We start from the raw sequence: 17,301 nt of genomic DNA on the forward strand, positions 1-17,301 counted from the left end.
TTCATTGTGTAAAAATTTTGTAAACAAGTTAAAGATAAACTACAGTGTTAAAATCAAGTGAAGTTACTGAAGAACACCAGTGCCAGAAATCAGTACCAGAAAGTAAGAAAGGGAAATCCAAAGTGGACCTATTATGTATCCAGAGACCATCGACTTTGAAAATAGAAATACCAACGCATGGAAATGAAAAATCAAGATAAGTAATTAAGCTAAGTTAGCAACTTGCAATGCACCTATGATTTATCAGAGATTGCATAATCATATGGCCAGAATTAAATTCAAATTATTTAACGAAATTGCTTTTTAAATAGAGAAATAATTTTATTCCAAAAATAAAAGAAAACAAAGTGCACAATTTAAAATTCAAATTCAATTTTCAACTTAAAAAATATCGATCGATAAAAATATTTAACAAAATTAGAATAAAAGATAGTTTGTAGTAATTAAAAATTTAATTTTGTCAATTATAACTAGGAGTTATGTTTAATATATCTGATTTGTTATGAGTTGAATTTTAATCTTTTATTATCTAGATCTATAATCAATAATTAACTAAAGCAAATTTTAAAGAGCAAAATAAAAGGTTATATAAATTTATATATAAAGAGTGTTATAATATCCCAGAACTGCCTACCCAGAGAGAAAGAGGTCTAGCTCTATAAAGTTCCTTACATAGTGATAAGCATGGTAGGTAAATATTGTAATTAATTTTTTTTTAAAGGCGTCAAACAATCAATAGTACATCCTAAACAAAATATAGTTTTACTAATCATATTCTAACAAATTACACATATTAACCAAAATATTAAAATCATTTACCATTCATCAAATAAATTAAAATAAAAACTGAATTTTTTTTATACACGAACAAAAATTAAAATCCAATAATCAATCAATCAAAATAATCAATTAAATAATAACAATAAAAGAAAATTATATTTATTACATCAAATCAATCAAATAATAATTAATTACATTATAATATATTAAAGCTTAAAAGTTTTGAAAATTATACAATTTCTGGTATTCTGGAATATTTTTATTATGAATACAATTACATTATGTTGGATAAGAAGAATAACCCTAATTTACACTCAATTCAATGTTATACGAAAATACAAAATAGTTAATAAGAGAAATATTACTACAAAATATTAATCACTGTACAAAAAAGGAAATAAATACATATTATTTAACACCCTAAAAGGTAAAAGGTGATTACTTTTTTACTATCTGTAGAGACGTGTTTGTTGATATTCGTTTGTATGTTTTAGTAGAAGCAACTTCCTTTAGAGACGGAGTTTATTTATAAAATACAGAGAAGGGGGATGAAGCTAATTGAACCCTAGGGATATACAAGTGCGTATAACATAGAAGGGAAAACTAAAATTCCACGAAATGAAGCCATATTTTGACAATCAGCATATCTGAATCGAAAACAAAATACAAATATTTCCCTTGATTCTACTTATATTTCCAAACAAAAAACATTGAAATCTTTGAATACAATAAAATCGACAATTTGTTTAAGTGCTAATTAATTAGGAGTCCTCAGCTATGTGATGTTTTGCAATAATACAAATTGCGTATGATTTATTCCTTGGTTATGGGGTTATATGGTTATTGGGATTTGAGTTCATAGGCTTATTAGATTGGGATATCATTGGGTTAAATGTTTATGGGAATTGGTTAATTGGATTTAGCGTTGGAAGCTTGAGTCTTAAGGTTATATGGTTTAATTGTTCAAAACATCGATTTTTTGAAGTTATGAAAAATCCTGAGATTGGGGTTAATTTTTTTATCATTTTTTTTTGTCATTTTTTTTTAATACGACCCTGTAAATGTAACAAAATTTCCTCGTATTTAAAAAAATAAAGTTGATGATGGTCCTGGAGAGACGAAACGTTACATATGAAAATTGATTATGTCATTAGATAGAGCGCAAAAAGTGGCCATGAGAAAGGCTTCTTCTTTTTTCAATATCACCTTTAAAAAAGGCTGAAATGAAACAAAAACAGATTTCCAAAATTTCGTTTTTTTTTCAAATATTTCGAAAACTAATCATGTTACCCTTGATTTTTTAGAGGATTAATGTTGGTCCCCTGAATACGCAACTTTGTACCCATTTAAGCTACTACGTACCTCTTACCGTTTCCGAGATCCTTGTAGTAAGAAGCGAATTTGGAACAGCCTGTACCTATAGCTTACCAATTTATGAATTTGAATTTATTTTATATTGCAGCGGAGAGCAATGCTTTGTAACTTTTTTGTAATTCTATTTTATCTATAATAAAAATTAAACTGTCTATGTCTGTTTCACTCTGTATTTAAATAAAAAATAATAATAAACTTATAAGTTCGCATAGTGTTATTTTTGCTTTCATAGTAAAAATTTGCAATGTATTCATTAACAAGTTAAATTTCATAGTTATCTCCATTTAATAAGGTTAAAAGCATTTCAACGGAAAAAAAGTATGTTTCGGAAGTATCTAATACCAAATTATATGGATCGAGTTTAATATCAACAGTTCATGTCAATCAGATTTAAAAACAATTTTATTTAATTACCAGTACACTTTTCAGCCACTCCACTGAGGTTTAGGACTTTTCATTTGCTCTTACCAACCGTCAATTGTTGGTTGCCTATGCTCAACGGTCAAGTGGCTTGTAAACATTTATAAAGGCTCTGTTATTTGTAATTGATACTACATGTTCTAATAATTAGTATAAAACACCTTAATAACAGTTAGGTATAAGTATTATTTCACATAGAGTATAAACAACATTGTATACCTACCAGTTGTAAAATAATTTAATGAAGAATACGGTTTATAGTCACTATACTGTGTTAGCAATACGAATTTTATACCCAATACTCACCTGTTTATATATCACTTACATTGTATTTATAACATCGATTATAATTCTAATAATGAATAAAGCCCATTTCTCTCAGTGTGGAACCAAATTGGTTTTCTCAGTATATTAAATAAAATCACCACAACAATGTTAAATAAATCAACCGTTAAGATATCATTACTGAGCTTTTAACTACTGACTTCATCTACCAATTGAACCAATTACAGTATGAATTCCCAGTTAATGTGTGACGTAAATTATCTAACAACAAACAATAATCTCTATTTTTTACAGCTACGTCGTTATCATTAAGAGCCAATTATGTAGGATGATGTTTAAACGGGCGCATTGTTCATATGCATTTGTAATGCGAGCTGTCTGTTAGGATTCAAATGAGGGCCCGATTAATCGATTTTCGTTGGGATCATTCGACGCTGCTCGACCATCATTTAATCGGCCATGCATAACATGAACGAACCAAACATGGCGACAATTTTCATTTTACATGGGGAAGGTAATGCCATCCCATATTGTATTTAATCGCGACACGTTTTTTTAATTACTATGCTGAAAATATTAATCGAACCGTGAAGTTAACAAAGACGCGTTTCCAGCAGACATAATGCGGGAATATCCTACCTATAAACAGTTATACGTTCGTTGTTCTTGAACGCTATTTTAATTCGAATTAACAGAGTTTAACTCTTTGAAAAAAAAAAAACAATTTGTGGAAACAACTAAATAATGCGTTGTACACTCAGAGTATAATTAAGCAAATATTAAATGTGTACCGGCGAGGGGTGTTTCGCTGTCTAGATTTTGTACACTAAAATACCTTTCCCGAGAAAAATGCACCAAAATGCCTCCGAAATTCCAAAAATGCCTCGATACGATAAAACATTTCCGAAATGCCCTAATGCCACCGAAATGTCCCCGAAATGTCAGAAAAAAGAGAAAATGCCTCTAAATGACAAGAAATACCTCGAAATGCCTTATGTTTTTAGCGTGATACTTTACATACCACCATTTTTTGTCCTAATTGTATTATCAGTTATAATATCACAAGAGCATAGAAAATATTCGATTATACTTCCGAGTCACGAGACGTATTCTGCGAAACACCACGACAGCGTAGCTGGAGTGGTGTTTTAAGGATATACGTCGATACGATTACATAATGAATTAACTAACTCCGAAGCATTCCATTTTTTTTTGACGTTTATTGACAAATGTTAAAACTATCGTTACCATGACATAGTTCACATTGTTGGAGGAGGCGAAACACCAAAACGGTTATACCACGTCGTCAAGAGTATAATCGATTATCAATACATAGTAACTACGTAAAATTTGTAATTGCTATTGGCTACATTTCTAATGAATTATATAATCAGTTATAATATCACAAGAGCATAGAAAATATTCGATTATACTTCCGAGTCACGAGACGTATTCTGCGAAACACCACGACAGCGTAGCTGGAGTGGTGTTTTAAGGATATACGTCGAGTGAGGAGGTTAGTATAATCGAATATTNTCCGCTAAAGGTAAAAAATAATAAAAAATTGTATATAATATGTAGAAAATTTCTGTTGGAAGTTCATTTGGCCAACAACATATTTTAATTATTACTTATGACCTCAATTTTCTTTATATAAATTATAAATAATTGTCCGCCTTATTACGTCTCTCGTCATGTCATTGATATTTTTACATTTTTTTTTCCTCTTTACGCAATGATCTATATAACAGCTTGTTTAATAACTGAAACTTTAGTAAATATGTGAATTCTATTTATTATAATTTCATTATCTGGTTTTTCATTTTCTTGTTGTTCATCCAGGAACGAGTGTAGGAATATTTGATATTCAGACAATTTAACGATTAATGGATAAAAGTCGAAATAAAATGTTCGTAATCCTGGGTAAATATTTGGTTAAACAATATCTGCATTCTGTTTTGAGTGAAACACATGAAAATACCCAAAATACTCGGAAATACCCGACCAAGTGAAGAACTGTGTGCTCTGGCAAATATTAAATTCGTGAATATTCGAAGAATTAACAAATATTCATCTATAAATTTAAGTGACAGCTGTGGTAAACAAAAAACACAGCAACTTATCCGCTGGGTTATCTCTAAATGTTTATTGAATGAGGTAATAATGACAGGCACTCACGTACTTTTATATTAGTTGTCACAGAAATTCGCAATAAAATTTTCAAATGTCTACAAAAGAAAAGGATGAAATTCTTCAAATATGTATCTTTTCCCTAAAAATTATGAATGAGAGCTAAACCAATGAATAAATGCTGATTGGGATTTTCCCAGGGAGACAACACAAAATTTTTATTTTGAGAATAAAAATTATAAATTCGAGACAAAATTTTTCCCAACCTTGAATTGTCAGAGAAATTAAAATGATTCACCCAGCCCAGAACCATATAAATCACGTACCTACAAATCAAAAACAAAGATGCATGACTTGGTATTCAGTTCCTGTAAACTCTACACCATATCACAGAAGCGATAAATCTGAAACATGTCCTATCTAATGTCACTCTCTATAATAAGCTATTATGAGTCACTGATCGGTTAATTAGTCTCCCACTAAGACTTGCGGCGTGATTATTATTTTGATAACCGTTTAATTTTCCGTTGCAATTTCATTATCTCCGGTACTCGGGAAGATAGATTACTGGCTATTGTAATTACAACAAATTAATTAAAAATTAAAATTTGCGACACTACTTGTAGTTTTTTTAAGCCTTAAAAGTTACATTGACAGAATTATCATTTTCTTGGAAACAATAGAAAGGCCCAATAATCCTAAACTTTAGACGAATGCAGTCTGTGGTAAATTTTACATGGATTTGCCTTAGCCAATAACGAACATTTGGTCTGTTTACCGATCAGATAAAAATACGCCTCTCCTGGGCCATTATATAGAGATACTGCATTCTATGGAGAATCTGTCGAACACTTGATTCGAAAAAAACAAAAAAATGCTGCAAGCTGCCTTATAGGACCACTGTGAACTTCGAACAATAGTATGTTCAACTTTCTGCTGGTGTTTCAGCAGAACATATAGTTTTAGTAGCCCCCGTTCGTTTTCTATCGCGGACAGATTCACTTTTATGCCACTCTTCAACCTACTTTCTTACTATTAACTGAGGAAGACAATTATTACTCTAGCAAACATTAAATTCGTTATAGTTTAGATGGATTTTATTGTTATATCATTGTCCTACTAAATCTGCGATTTCTTGTCTATGAAACACCAGCATTAAACAAATCTCCAAAGCTTACTAGTTACTTTGTATCAGATTAAAAATTATTAGGTACAACTTATGGTATAACATCTGATCTTCACTGTATCAAAACTAGAATATTCCTCGGAATATTCAGAATTAAAAAAAAACGGGTAGTTTTGAAAAATGACGTGTTTTTTACAAGTATCTACTTGAAATATATCTACTTGACTTGGCTTGACTTTAGACCACTATTACTTGATTTGGCTTGAATTTAAAACGTCGATTTTAACCTCTAAGTCAAATAGCTTGAAATTAGAAACCAAGTGGACCCATGAATCTCTAGTAATTACGGAAATTAAAGCTTCGTCAATTCGCTGAACTATCCTATAAATTAATTAAATTAAAAGGTCAAACAGTAAATTCGGCGACTAAGTGACATATTGTTTTCGTGTGGCTGCAAGTAGGTTAGAGGAATTTTTCTCCAAAATGAATTCATTTTACCTTATACCAGGTAATATAAATTCCAAATGAATTAAATTCATCAAATCTGTCGAATATTTTAATATAATTAAAATGTCTATTCTACCACCACATGCTAAAGAAACATGGTTTAAAAAAAAATAGCCGTTAGGTAAGCAACAACAAACCAAACCTAGTTTCATCACATGCATACTGCTGACACCATCAGCAATTCCACGTTATACCTGCTGTGTCTGTTTGCGTTATATTCTACCAAGGTCACGTGACTAATACAGGAACTCCCCTTCATGTCACTGGCCTCACGGTTGAAGTTCATATCCTTTTCTATTGCGCCATTAAGTGTGCAGTTACAGATATTACCAATAAGGGATACAAGTAGGTTGTAAGCCAGATAAAATATTATTTATATGATTAAATAGACTAGAAAGTACGGTATATAGTATATGCAGTATCACAAATTTTAAATGATCGCAGCGTACGTGTGCTTAACACGAACGAATCTATAATGTGAAATCATATACAGGGTCGCTGATATGTATGGAAATGGTCGATTATCTCCTAAAGTAAGTAAGATAGCCATCGAAAAATCATAAGACACAGACGTTCTAGGATTTCTTAAAATTTATTACAATAAGAAAAAATTAAGTATACACGATCAATCAAAAAGTCATGACGAATCAAAGTTGCTTTTTTTAATGGAATAATCTGTATATTATTCCACATTTCAGTTCTTCTCGAAACTCTAAACAAAATTCATATAGCACATCATGTAGCTAAACTTAATCGTTTTCGAGATATCGAACTTTGAAAGTAACTTTTTACTACTCTCAAAATAAAAGAAAAAAGGCCCCAAACTATGGATATTTATTTTTTTATTTTGAAAATAACAAAAGAGAGAAGACAGAGAGTATAATAAGAGTTTCGCAAAAAAAAAAAAAAACAAAAGAGGAGAAAAAAACACAAAAAAAAAAAAAAAAGTATTTAATAAAGGACCTCCGGAATAAAAAAATATGAAAAAAATAGTTATGCCAAAACAAAAAATATTTTTTTTGGATTTCTATGTTATGTAGTGCTGGCAAAAACAGGAAAAAAGTGAAACCGGTTAACCGGGTTCCGTAAAAACCGATTTCAGATAAAACCGGTTAGTCGAATAGTTGCTAAAACCGGTTATTCGAATAACCCGTTACTTGAATCGCCAAAACCGGTTATCTGAAAATCGGTGCTTTACAAAGACAGACCCGGAGAAATTGTCTAAAAAAAAAGGGCTACAAAAATCTGGAAGTCAAATTTGTTTACGAAGAAATCGATCTCAAAAAAAAAAGTCACTTGCAACCGGACAAATCTATGTCTAAAAAAAAAAGGAAGTAGATCATCGAATAATCGGTTATTTGAATAATCGGATATTTGAAGATTCGAATAACCGAATAACCAGTTTACGGATATTTGAAGAATCGAATAACCGAATAACCCGTTTTCGAATTTCATGAAAATCCGAATTATCCGAAACCGGTTAACCGACTATCCAAAAAACCGATTTCAGTTGCCAACACTAGATAAGGTGCTCAAAGTATTCACCCTTTACCTCCTGAATTCGCTGAACAAAATTTTGTAGTGAATCTAAAAAGGTGTTAGGAGGAATAGTGAAAATTTTATGCCTCATCCTTTAGACTACATCTTTTATGTATCAAGCGGAGTCATATCAGGGGAGCTAGCTGCCCATTTAATTGCCCCTCTGCGTCCAATTCATTTATCTGGAAAAGTTTCATCTAGATAATACCCGTAGAATACGTCGAAAATGTGGAGGAACCCCATGATATTGAAATCATATTTGTTCTATCGGTAAACTGGAGTTGTTATTGTTCGGGAATAATCGTCTAAGCTCTGGGAAAATATATATTTGCAAAAATAATAAATATCGTCCATGCAGAGGTCAAATTTTCGTTTATAAAAATAAGGTCCTATGACGTGTCCACCAATAATGTCACACCAAACATTTACTTTCTGTGGTCGTTGGGTGCAAACTTCCTCCATCCAATGTGGATTTTGGTCCGACTAATACCAGCTGTCGGTTTACGTGCCCGTTTAAACAAAATGTAAATTCGTCAAAAAACAATAGGTGGGTGACAAAGTTGATATTTTCGTTTAATTTATCTCGATATTTATCCATAATATCTGCGCATAACTCACAATCATAATCGTCTTCACTCAATTCTTGTGAATTTGAACAAATGAATTTTATATGAATGTAATTTTTTCCGCTTGGAAATTTTTTGAATGGAATATCGACTCATGTTATGATTTAAAGCATAGACCTTATAAACTACTGGACTCGCCCAACTGTCATTTCGCCTATATAAACGGCAATCGCTCAGACGTGTGCGAGAGAGATGGAGCTAGTAAGGGCTTAAGCTTCGTTCCCATAATTTTGACTGCAGCGCGCTACATTTAATTCAACCAATCAGCTAGCTATCCTCGACCCCTTTTTTTTGTTGGGTCGTATTCAAAGACTTTATAAAAATAATATAGACCAAAAGACAAAAATTTTTCCAGTAGTGTATATAAAAGGGTTTATTATATTACTGGCCTAATAACAGTACAATATTTGAATTATTTTAGCTATTCGCGAATGCAGCTAAGAGCTCGCCCTCTGGCGGTGACAAGTGATACTAGCGAAAAAAGGTAAACATTTCTTCTGTGTGTGACATTTCATTTTGTATTTTATTTAAAACTGTGTTTAGTGTTCGTTTTTTGAACACTGTTATTTTAAAAAAATAGTGTGAGGAAAACTTCAGCAATTATGGAGAGAAAGAAGAAACTGTCAAACTATTATTGTTCAATTCAAGGTTGCTCTTCCCCCCCAACACCAACATATACTTATACGCCGACGACCTGACAATCACATCCCAATCCGTAGATCCTAGATATTCCGTCTACCTCCTCCAAAGCTCCTTAGACCAACTTGAAACCTGGTGCAATAGGTGGAAAGCCAAAATTAATCCCAACAAAAGTTCGGCTATCCTTTTTACCAAACGAAAAATCCCACAAAACCTCGACAGACTGACACTATCCCAGGAACCCATCTCCTGGAACACAAACACGATACCTGGGCGTGACGATGGACCAGCGTCTCACGTGGAAACCGTACATCGTGGAGACGGTGGGGCGAGCGAAGACCACCAGGGCTAGGCTCTATCCCTTACTCAAAGGTGGAAACACCCTCAGTTTAAGGAATAAGCGAACGCTTATCAAGGTGGTACTTCAACCGCAGCTAACCTACGCCTCCACGGCGTGGGGTCACGCGGCAAAAAGCCACTTAAAGTCATTACAGGCTGTGGAAAACATAGCCTCCGCACGGCCACCGACGCGCCCTGGTACGTAAGAAACACTGACATATTACGAGACTTACAATACACAAACGCTACACAGACAATAAGACAAAACGCGGAGAAACGGTTTGACGTAGCCGCTAGACATGACAATCCCCTCCTCAGGCAAGCCGTTGACTACGTACCCGACGTGACCGACAAACACAAAAGACCTAGACTCCAACCTTTTGACCCTGGGTGACCACCCCAACGACTCCCCCCACCCCCCGCCCGCTAACCTTTTCTGTTTCAGATACAGCCAGGATCAAGAAACGAAGACAACGACACACACACACACATACACACCCCCCATACCCTCCTTTCACCTCCCCTCCCGCGCTGGGCTAAGGGCCACCTTAGCAAAGCGCGTCCCAGGCTGCATAGCCGCACTACCCTACCCAACCATACCACACATAAACATGACACTACCCCCGGGGTTTACACAGACGAGCCGGCGAAGCAAGAGCGCCAGAAGAAAGGGTCCTAGCCGGCGGGGCCCAGCCAGGACAAAAGGAGGTCCCACAAAGCGCCTACACCGGCCGCATTTGCGGTCGGGGTAGACGACGGATGGGGTCCACCTACGAAGGCTGTCCAGGCCTACACGAGATGAGGCAGGATAAAGAGGGATAATCCCCCTCGATCCCAAATCATTGAGGCCAATTTCTAGCCATGGAATAATGGCGCAGCGCGGTTGCTCTTCATGGTCCAAGAAAAATCCAGAATTAAGTTTTCATCAAACCATTGAAGAAATTTTCAAAATATTGCCGATAGATAATACTCCCTGAATTTCATGAGGGTTGTTAGTAAGTAATTGCACTAGTTTGCAGACACAATATAAATTTCTAAATTTAAATTAACTTTGCCCAATTTTCTCATATAGTACCACATGGTCGGCGTTAAAAACTGCCTCTCCTTCTGATATACAACGAGAGTTTTCGTTGGCTTATATGTAAATAGGAAATGTATTCCACAACGGATAAGTTCATAGTTATAACCTAATAAAATGTACATTAAATTGTAATGCTAGAGACAAATAAAGTAGACATAAATACTTGCCTTAAAATTTATTTATGAAATATTTGAAATCTATAATATAACACAAAAGTCAAATAACCGCAATTGGATAACAAAATTACTAATAATATTGGCAAATAAGACAAATGTTGTTCAAATGAATGTGTAAACACGAACAGCAATGTCAAAATTACCTTGTCTCGGAGCTTACTGCTTTCGCCGCTTGAAGCGCTTGCATCTTAAAAATTATCGCGGATAATATTCCAAATAATTTTTATAGTGCCTTATTTATGTATTTCTCCATTTATTTTCCTCATATCGTAAACTCGATCGGTTAAAATTACTGCAAGCTCTTCTGACGTAGTTGTTTCAAATATTTCATATTTTCTTGCTTTGCAGAATATATTATTTGAAGAGAATTTTTGCTAAGCACATTTCAGTTAAAACTTTTTCGTTATATACGGTTTGATGTTAAAAAATAATTTAAAGAGTCACACATTTAAAGCGGCAAAATTTGGACGTTAAAATGACAATTTATTTTGAGGATGGGGGAAATAATATAATCTAATATGTTATCATCGGAGACAACTCTACTTGGTCATTATTTTCAGAAAGATGCGAAAAGTATAAACATGTTGGTACCATCATAACTTATTTCCTACCCGAGGGGCGATCCGCTGATGTAATCTTCGTACGTTTGCCCTGGAATCTTTATGTAATCTACGTAATCTTATCTGTAATCTATGTAATCTATCTGTAATCTACGTAATCTTATCTGTAATCCTCGCTGTAATCTATGTAATCAGCTAATGAATTTCGTCGATGTAGTCGTTATACAACCCCCCCCCCCTACCTCATTTTCCAAAGAATGCCACAGAAACCTCGACAGAAACCTATATGGTGCGATTGGTGTGTTCCGAAGGGCAATCCGCCAAGGAAAAAACAGACGAAGATTACAAAATTTCTGAAATCTCTTGTAATGTATCTGCAGATTTCAATATCAATTCAAAAAATATTACAAATTTCATATAAATAATCAAGATTACAACACATTTCAGGAGATTTCAGAGTTATTTTAGTAGATTTCAATGATTACTTAAGATTTCAATAGGATTATTAGAAATTAAAAGAATATTTCAAAATTTCTTAATAAGGTTTCAAGGAATACGGGAAGATTACAATAAGTTTTGAATGTCCATTTGAACAAAAATAATTGAATTAACTTCAAATGTCATTCATTTCATTCATTAACAGTAGTACTTTGATTAAGAATTTCCAGTATCAGGCATTTTTTGGGCAAAAATTGTAACATTCTGATTAAGTTTTTTGTTCGAATGAACGTTAAAAACATTTTGTCATGACAAAAATGATAATGCTATTTTGAAAGTAGGTAAGTATTTTCCCAAAAACTAATAAATAAAAAATATATTAAGCTTTTATTAATACTTGCATTTAATACTTTACTTGTATACAGTGTGTTTAAAAAAGACGCGGCAATATTTAAGGGAGTGATTGCTCAGGTCAGTTTATAAAAAAAGTCCTATAAACATAGGTCCGCAAACGCTTCGTTACCGATCTACAGAATGTGAAATTTCATTAAAAAACAGTAAAAATTAAATTTCTCTAAAACGCAGCCCCTTATTATTACCTACTACAAACAACAGTATGTACCACATTTCAAAAATCAATCAAATTTGATAATTTGAATTTCTTTGTTCAATAATTTAAATTTCTCAATTAAAACAACATTGGGTTTAGGTGCGCAATAAAATGTTTTTTATTTTTTTACTCAATAACGGTGTGACGTACGGTGCGTATAATCTGAGGAAAGCTTTCTTCTTCATAATTGAACAAGGAATTAAAAAATTATATTTTTAGAAAAACCAGCGGGGTCCTATTTTTTTCATTAAAAATAGCTAGTCACTGGTAAGACTAAAAAATCGTTTTGTATTGCAAAGTACGCGTCTGCCATAGCTATTGACAGGCCTAAAATTTCATTATAATATCAAGAGGTTTTGGAGAAATTTAATTTTTACTGTTTTTTTAATGAAATTTCAACATTCTGTAGATCGGTAACGAAGCGTTTGCGGACGTATGTTTATAGGAACTTTTTTTTATAAAATGATCTGGGCAATCACCCCCTTAAATATTGCCGCGTCTTTTTTAAATACACTGTATACAGGTAAAGTATTAAATACAAGTGTTAATAAAAGCTTAAAATATTTCTTATTATTTATTTTTTGGGAAAATGTTTATTTTATGTTACTTATTTTTTTTTTATTTTTATTAGTTTATTGGATTATTATATTTTTATCTTTCAATAAAAATATATACTTACCTACTTTCAAAATGGCGTTATCATTTTTGTCATGACAAAAAGTTTTTAACGTTCATTCGAACAAAAACTTAATCAGAATGTTACAATTTTTGCGTAAAAATGATACTGGAAATTCTTAATCAAAGCACTACTGTTAATGAATGAAATGAATGACAGTTGAAGTTAATTCAATTATTTTTGTTCAAATGGACATTCAAAACTTATTGTAATCTTCCCGTATTCCTTGAAATATTATTAAGAAATTTTGAAATCTTCTTTTAATTTCGAATAATCCTATTGAAATCTTAAATAATCATTGAAATCTACTAAAATAACTCTGAAATCTCCTGAAATGTTTTGTAATTGGTTGAAAGATATTGTAATCTTGATTATTTATATGAAATTTGTAATTTTTTTTAATCGATATTGAAATCTGCAGATACATTACAAGAGATTTCAGAAATTTTGTAATCTTCGTACGTTTTTTCCTTATCGGATCGCCCCTCGATAGAAACCTAAACAAAATAAATTGTATATCGTTATGGAGTTCAAATTCTAAATTCAATTATCTTAACTCAAATTAAATAAAAAACGAACATTATTTGTCCACATTTTTTAATGTTTTCAAATATAAGAAATTAAGGCAGTTAACCTGTTTAGTTATTCCATTCCACTACTCCGAGACAACCTACAGAATAATAATATACCGTTCCTTTCCGCCACAAGTCCTTGACCTCTGAATGAATCTTAAGATTAGAATGAGACGGATGAGAAAGGGCTAGTCAGGCGATGAGGGCCTTACTTGAAAAATGGACAGAGGTAACTCATTAGGGGGCTTCCAATATTACTTAAAAGATTATGCCTAATAAAATCATCTCGGAAATCAGAGAAAAATGTATAGTGTTCATCGTAGTGCTTATTGTTTAAAGCATTAGGTGCTCAATTTAATATTGGCTTCAAATATATTTCAAATGTCTAATACCGCAATTTTATTGATGGAAGAAATGGGTTCAGCAGCAGGTATAACAAAAACGGGTACCTTTGGGTTTGAAAAGTATCACTTTAAATAAAAAAAAAAACAGTAAGTGTTCAAAACAAATACGAAATAGCGAATGTTAGAGATACTTATATGTAGACCCAAACGTAGACCGGTGTAAAGTTACAGAACATGAAAAGTTATTAAAGAATATAAGATATTAAAACTAAAAAAGACACAAATAAAAAGAATGGCATTGAGACTGAAAATCCTGAACACTTCAAATGAAAAACGAACAACAGCAACATGTGTTGAATTTAATGAAACTTCGAGGGAAATTTTGTAATAAACAATGGAATAGATTGAGGTACAGATATAGATAACACTGAGGATGCCTTAAACAACAGTCGATATGGTGAAAAGTATGTCAAATTACAAAGGAACCTTTAGACTCAAAGCCGTCAGTGTGCGACGGCCAATTGAAAAATAATAATTATACTAAATTTTTATTATTGGAAGTATAATTTGTTTTGTCAGTTAAAAATGGCAATTATTAAAGTTAAGTACTTAATGTTCAAAATACTTTTGTAGTTTCAATCGTAAATGTATTCACTTGCTGAAAATAAAAACTATGACAATAGCATCCGGACTTACCTTACAATACCGTACATTATCTTAATTTGCAACTTGCACTTAATTTTGTACTTGTACTTAATTTTGTATGGTGCCTATGTTCACATTCTGCAGACTTTCTTTGCAGAGAAAATGCGAGATCAAAATCATTACCTATTTACAAATTTCCCCTTAACCCAAATATTACAATTATTTGAATTACTAAGGTGATGAATTCTTTTGGAAAAGACGTATTTATGTTTTCCTACCTTACATTCAATTTAAAACTGGCGGCAAGTATCCCTACCAGATTTTTTAGCTGACTACACCAGGAAGCAATATAAATAACTGAAGGAGACCCCTTACGAGATTGAATAAACTTAGTCGAATATTATTAGAAGATATATATAGATAGGTTCTGCGTTCTCTGTATCAACTTTAAAACAAATCACACTTCGGTACATATAGCTATTGTACTAATGGTCACATAAGGGTTAGACAGTACCTACCTAAATAATTTTAATATTCAGACATATTCTAAGGTTTTGTGATGAGACAAAAATAGGTATACAGCGAGAGATTTACATACATAATCGACCTAAACACTCAAATGGCATACCTGTGCATATAAGTACCTACCTAATCACATGAAATCTAGTATAAAATATATCAGCATCGGTCTTCAATGTCATTTACAAAAAAGAAAAAATATGGAAAGATAATTGATTTCCGAGTTTATTTCACATGAATGGCACATTACTCTTTGTAGAGCAGAATATTTCATATTCATTAAAATCTCAATTACGGTGAAATATAAACCACATCATATTTCGCAAATTTTGAAAGCGTAAATAAATAACTAACACAGGATAGTGTCGAAAACCAAACAGGAATTATTTATTTACACTCAACCACAAAGCAGACCTTTGTACATTTTGTAGTTCTCATGACAAATTATTGATGGTGCTTGTTTAATTGATGTGCATAACAAATTAGTTATGCAAAATGCATTTATAAGATCATTTAATAAACAAAATTGCAGGAACTACAATACCTATCAATGTCGTGATCTCAATCGTGATAGATACAAGTGGATTGTTAGAAAACTAATTATACACAGAACAAAATACAGTATTGAATTTACCTCGGAATTTACCCCTATTTTGATTTATTCGTTTTTCTTTTCTAAAATACATTATTTATCAGCAGTTTTCCTTTATTGTTCGTTATTATTATTTATACTAATTTTATTCTCTGTACAGGGGCCCATTACTATAATAAAATTTATATGTATTTCTCTGTGTATATACGTGTCATACCTATAAAGATTGCTATATTAATGACAATTTGATATCATTGCATAGGTATATTTTTATACTTATTAAAGGATTGCCAAAGGGATTAATTAATTTAAGAGGATGAAAATAATTCAGCATTAAGAAAGAATAGTTATACCTAGATAGATAAAACTCAAATAAATTGTAATTATTAAAAGAAACCTGAGGTATTATAGGACTCAAGAGGTTCCAAAACTAGTTTTCATAAAGAATTAATATGAACCGAGATATGAACTAATGTATCGCTGATATAAATAAATTTCATTTTATCGGATTATTAATTATATCTAAATATAAAGCAGCACCTCCTCTAGATTAACTTAATATACCTGCCTGTCACATGAAAACAAGTTCAAACATGTAAATAAACATAATCCATGAAAGTTTTCTATGAAACCTCTTATTTTGACAACTACAATTGTGAAACATGATAATGATAACAAAGGGGTAAGTGCTATATGATCCCATACTGCCTCGCAAGGTCGGGGGTGGTTGGTTTTTCGTTGTAAGAAAAAAAAATCAAATTTTACTTACCAGTACTAATAGAAGGTAATATCAAAAGTAAAGATAACACGGCAACACAATCACTAAACATTGTCTGGCACAAATTAACCCACAACACTACAAAAACACACCCAAAACAACCTCTATGCCATTTCTGAAAGTACAGCTGACTGACTGAAGAAACTCTTCATGGCACAAAACAACCTTTGTGTATCGTTACGGGGATATTCGTGCGCATGCGTTGGCTCGAATTTTATTAAATTGAAATACACATTTCGAGAGAAATGCTGAATACTGACCAGCTAACAAAGTCGTATAAATAATAAACTACGTCCGTAAAACTTGGTTGTTATTAATAATTAAAAGAATGATTTACGACGATCATAAAAGTATAATGCTGCCATCTCTTTGTTTTGACTTCACGTTCACATTGGAACGGATTTCAATATGCTAGTTTTCTAAATTTATAAGAATCAAAACATATTTTCAGAAGTACTGGCCATCTAACAAAGTAGTATAAATAATAAAGTTACCTTCATAAATTTTACTTGTTTATCAATAATTATTAAAAGAATGATTGCGTC

At 32.2% G+C, this 17,301-nt stretch overlaps 1 protein-coding gene across 3 annotated transcripts in view; it reads right to left on the minus strand.

Annotated features, from left to right (window-relative positions):
- The window catches only part of LOC108906840 (disintegrin and metalloproteinase domain-containing protein 10), a 216,583-nt gene extending 199,560 nt beyond the window's left edge, over nt 1–17,023 (minus strand). For all 3 annotated transcript variants that reach the window (XM_023454009.1, XM_023454010.1, XM_023454008.1), the window contains exon 1: nt 16,748–17,023. In XM_023454009.1, the coding sequence (XP_023309777.1) occupies nt 16,748–16,808 (61 nt within the window). In that variant the 5' untranslated portion in view covers nt 16,809–17,023. The remainder of the gene's footprint in view (nt 1–16,747) is intronic.
- Between the last annotated feature and the right edge of the window lie 278 nt (nt 17,024–17,301).

Source organism: Anoplophora glabripennis, unplaced genomic scaffold (genome assembly GCF_000390285.2).
Source record: "Anoplophora glabripennis isolate ALB-LARVAE unplaced genomic scaffold, Agla_2.0 scaffold174, whole genome shotgun sequence".
NCBI lineage: Eukaryota > Metazoa > Arthropoda > Insecta > Coleoptera > Cerambycidae > Anoplophora > Anoplophora glabripennis.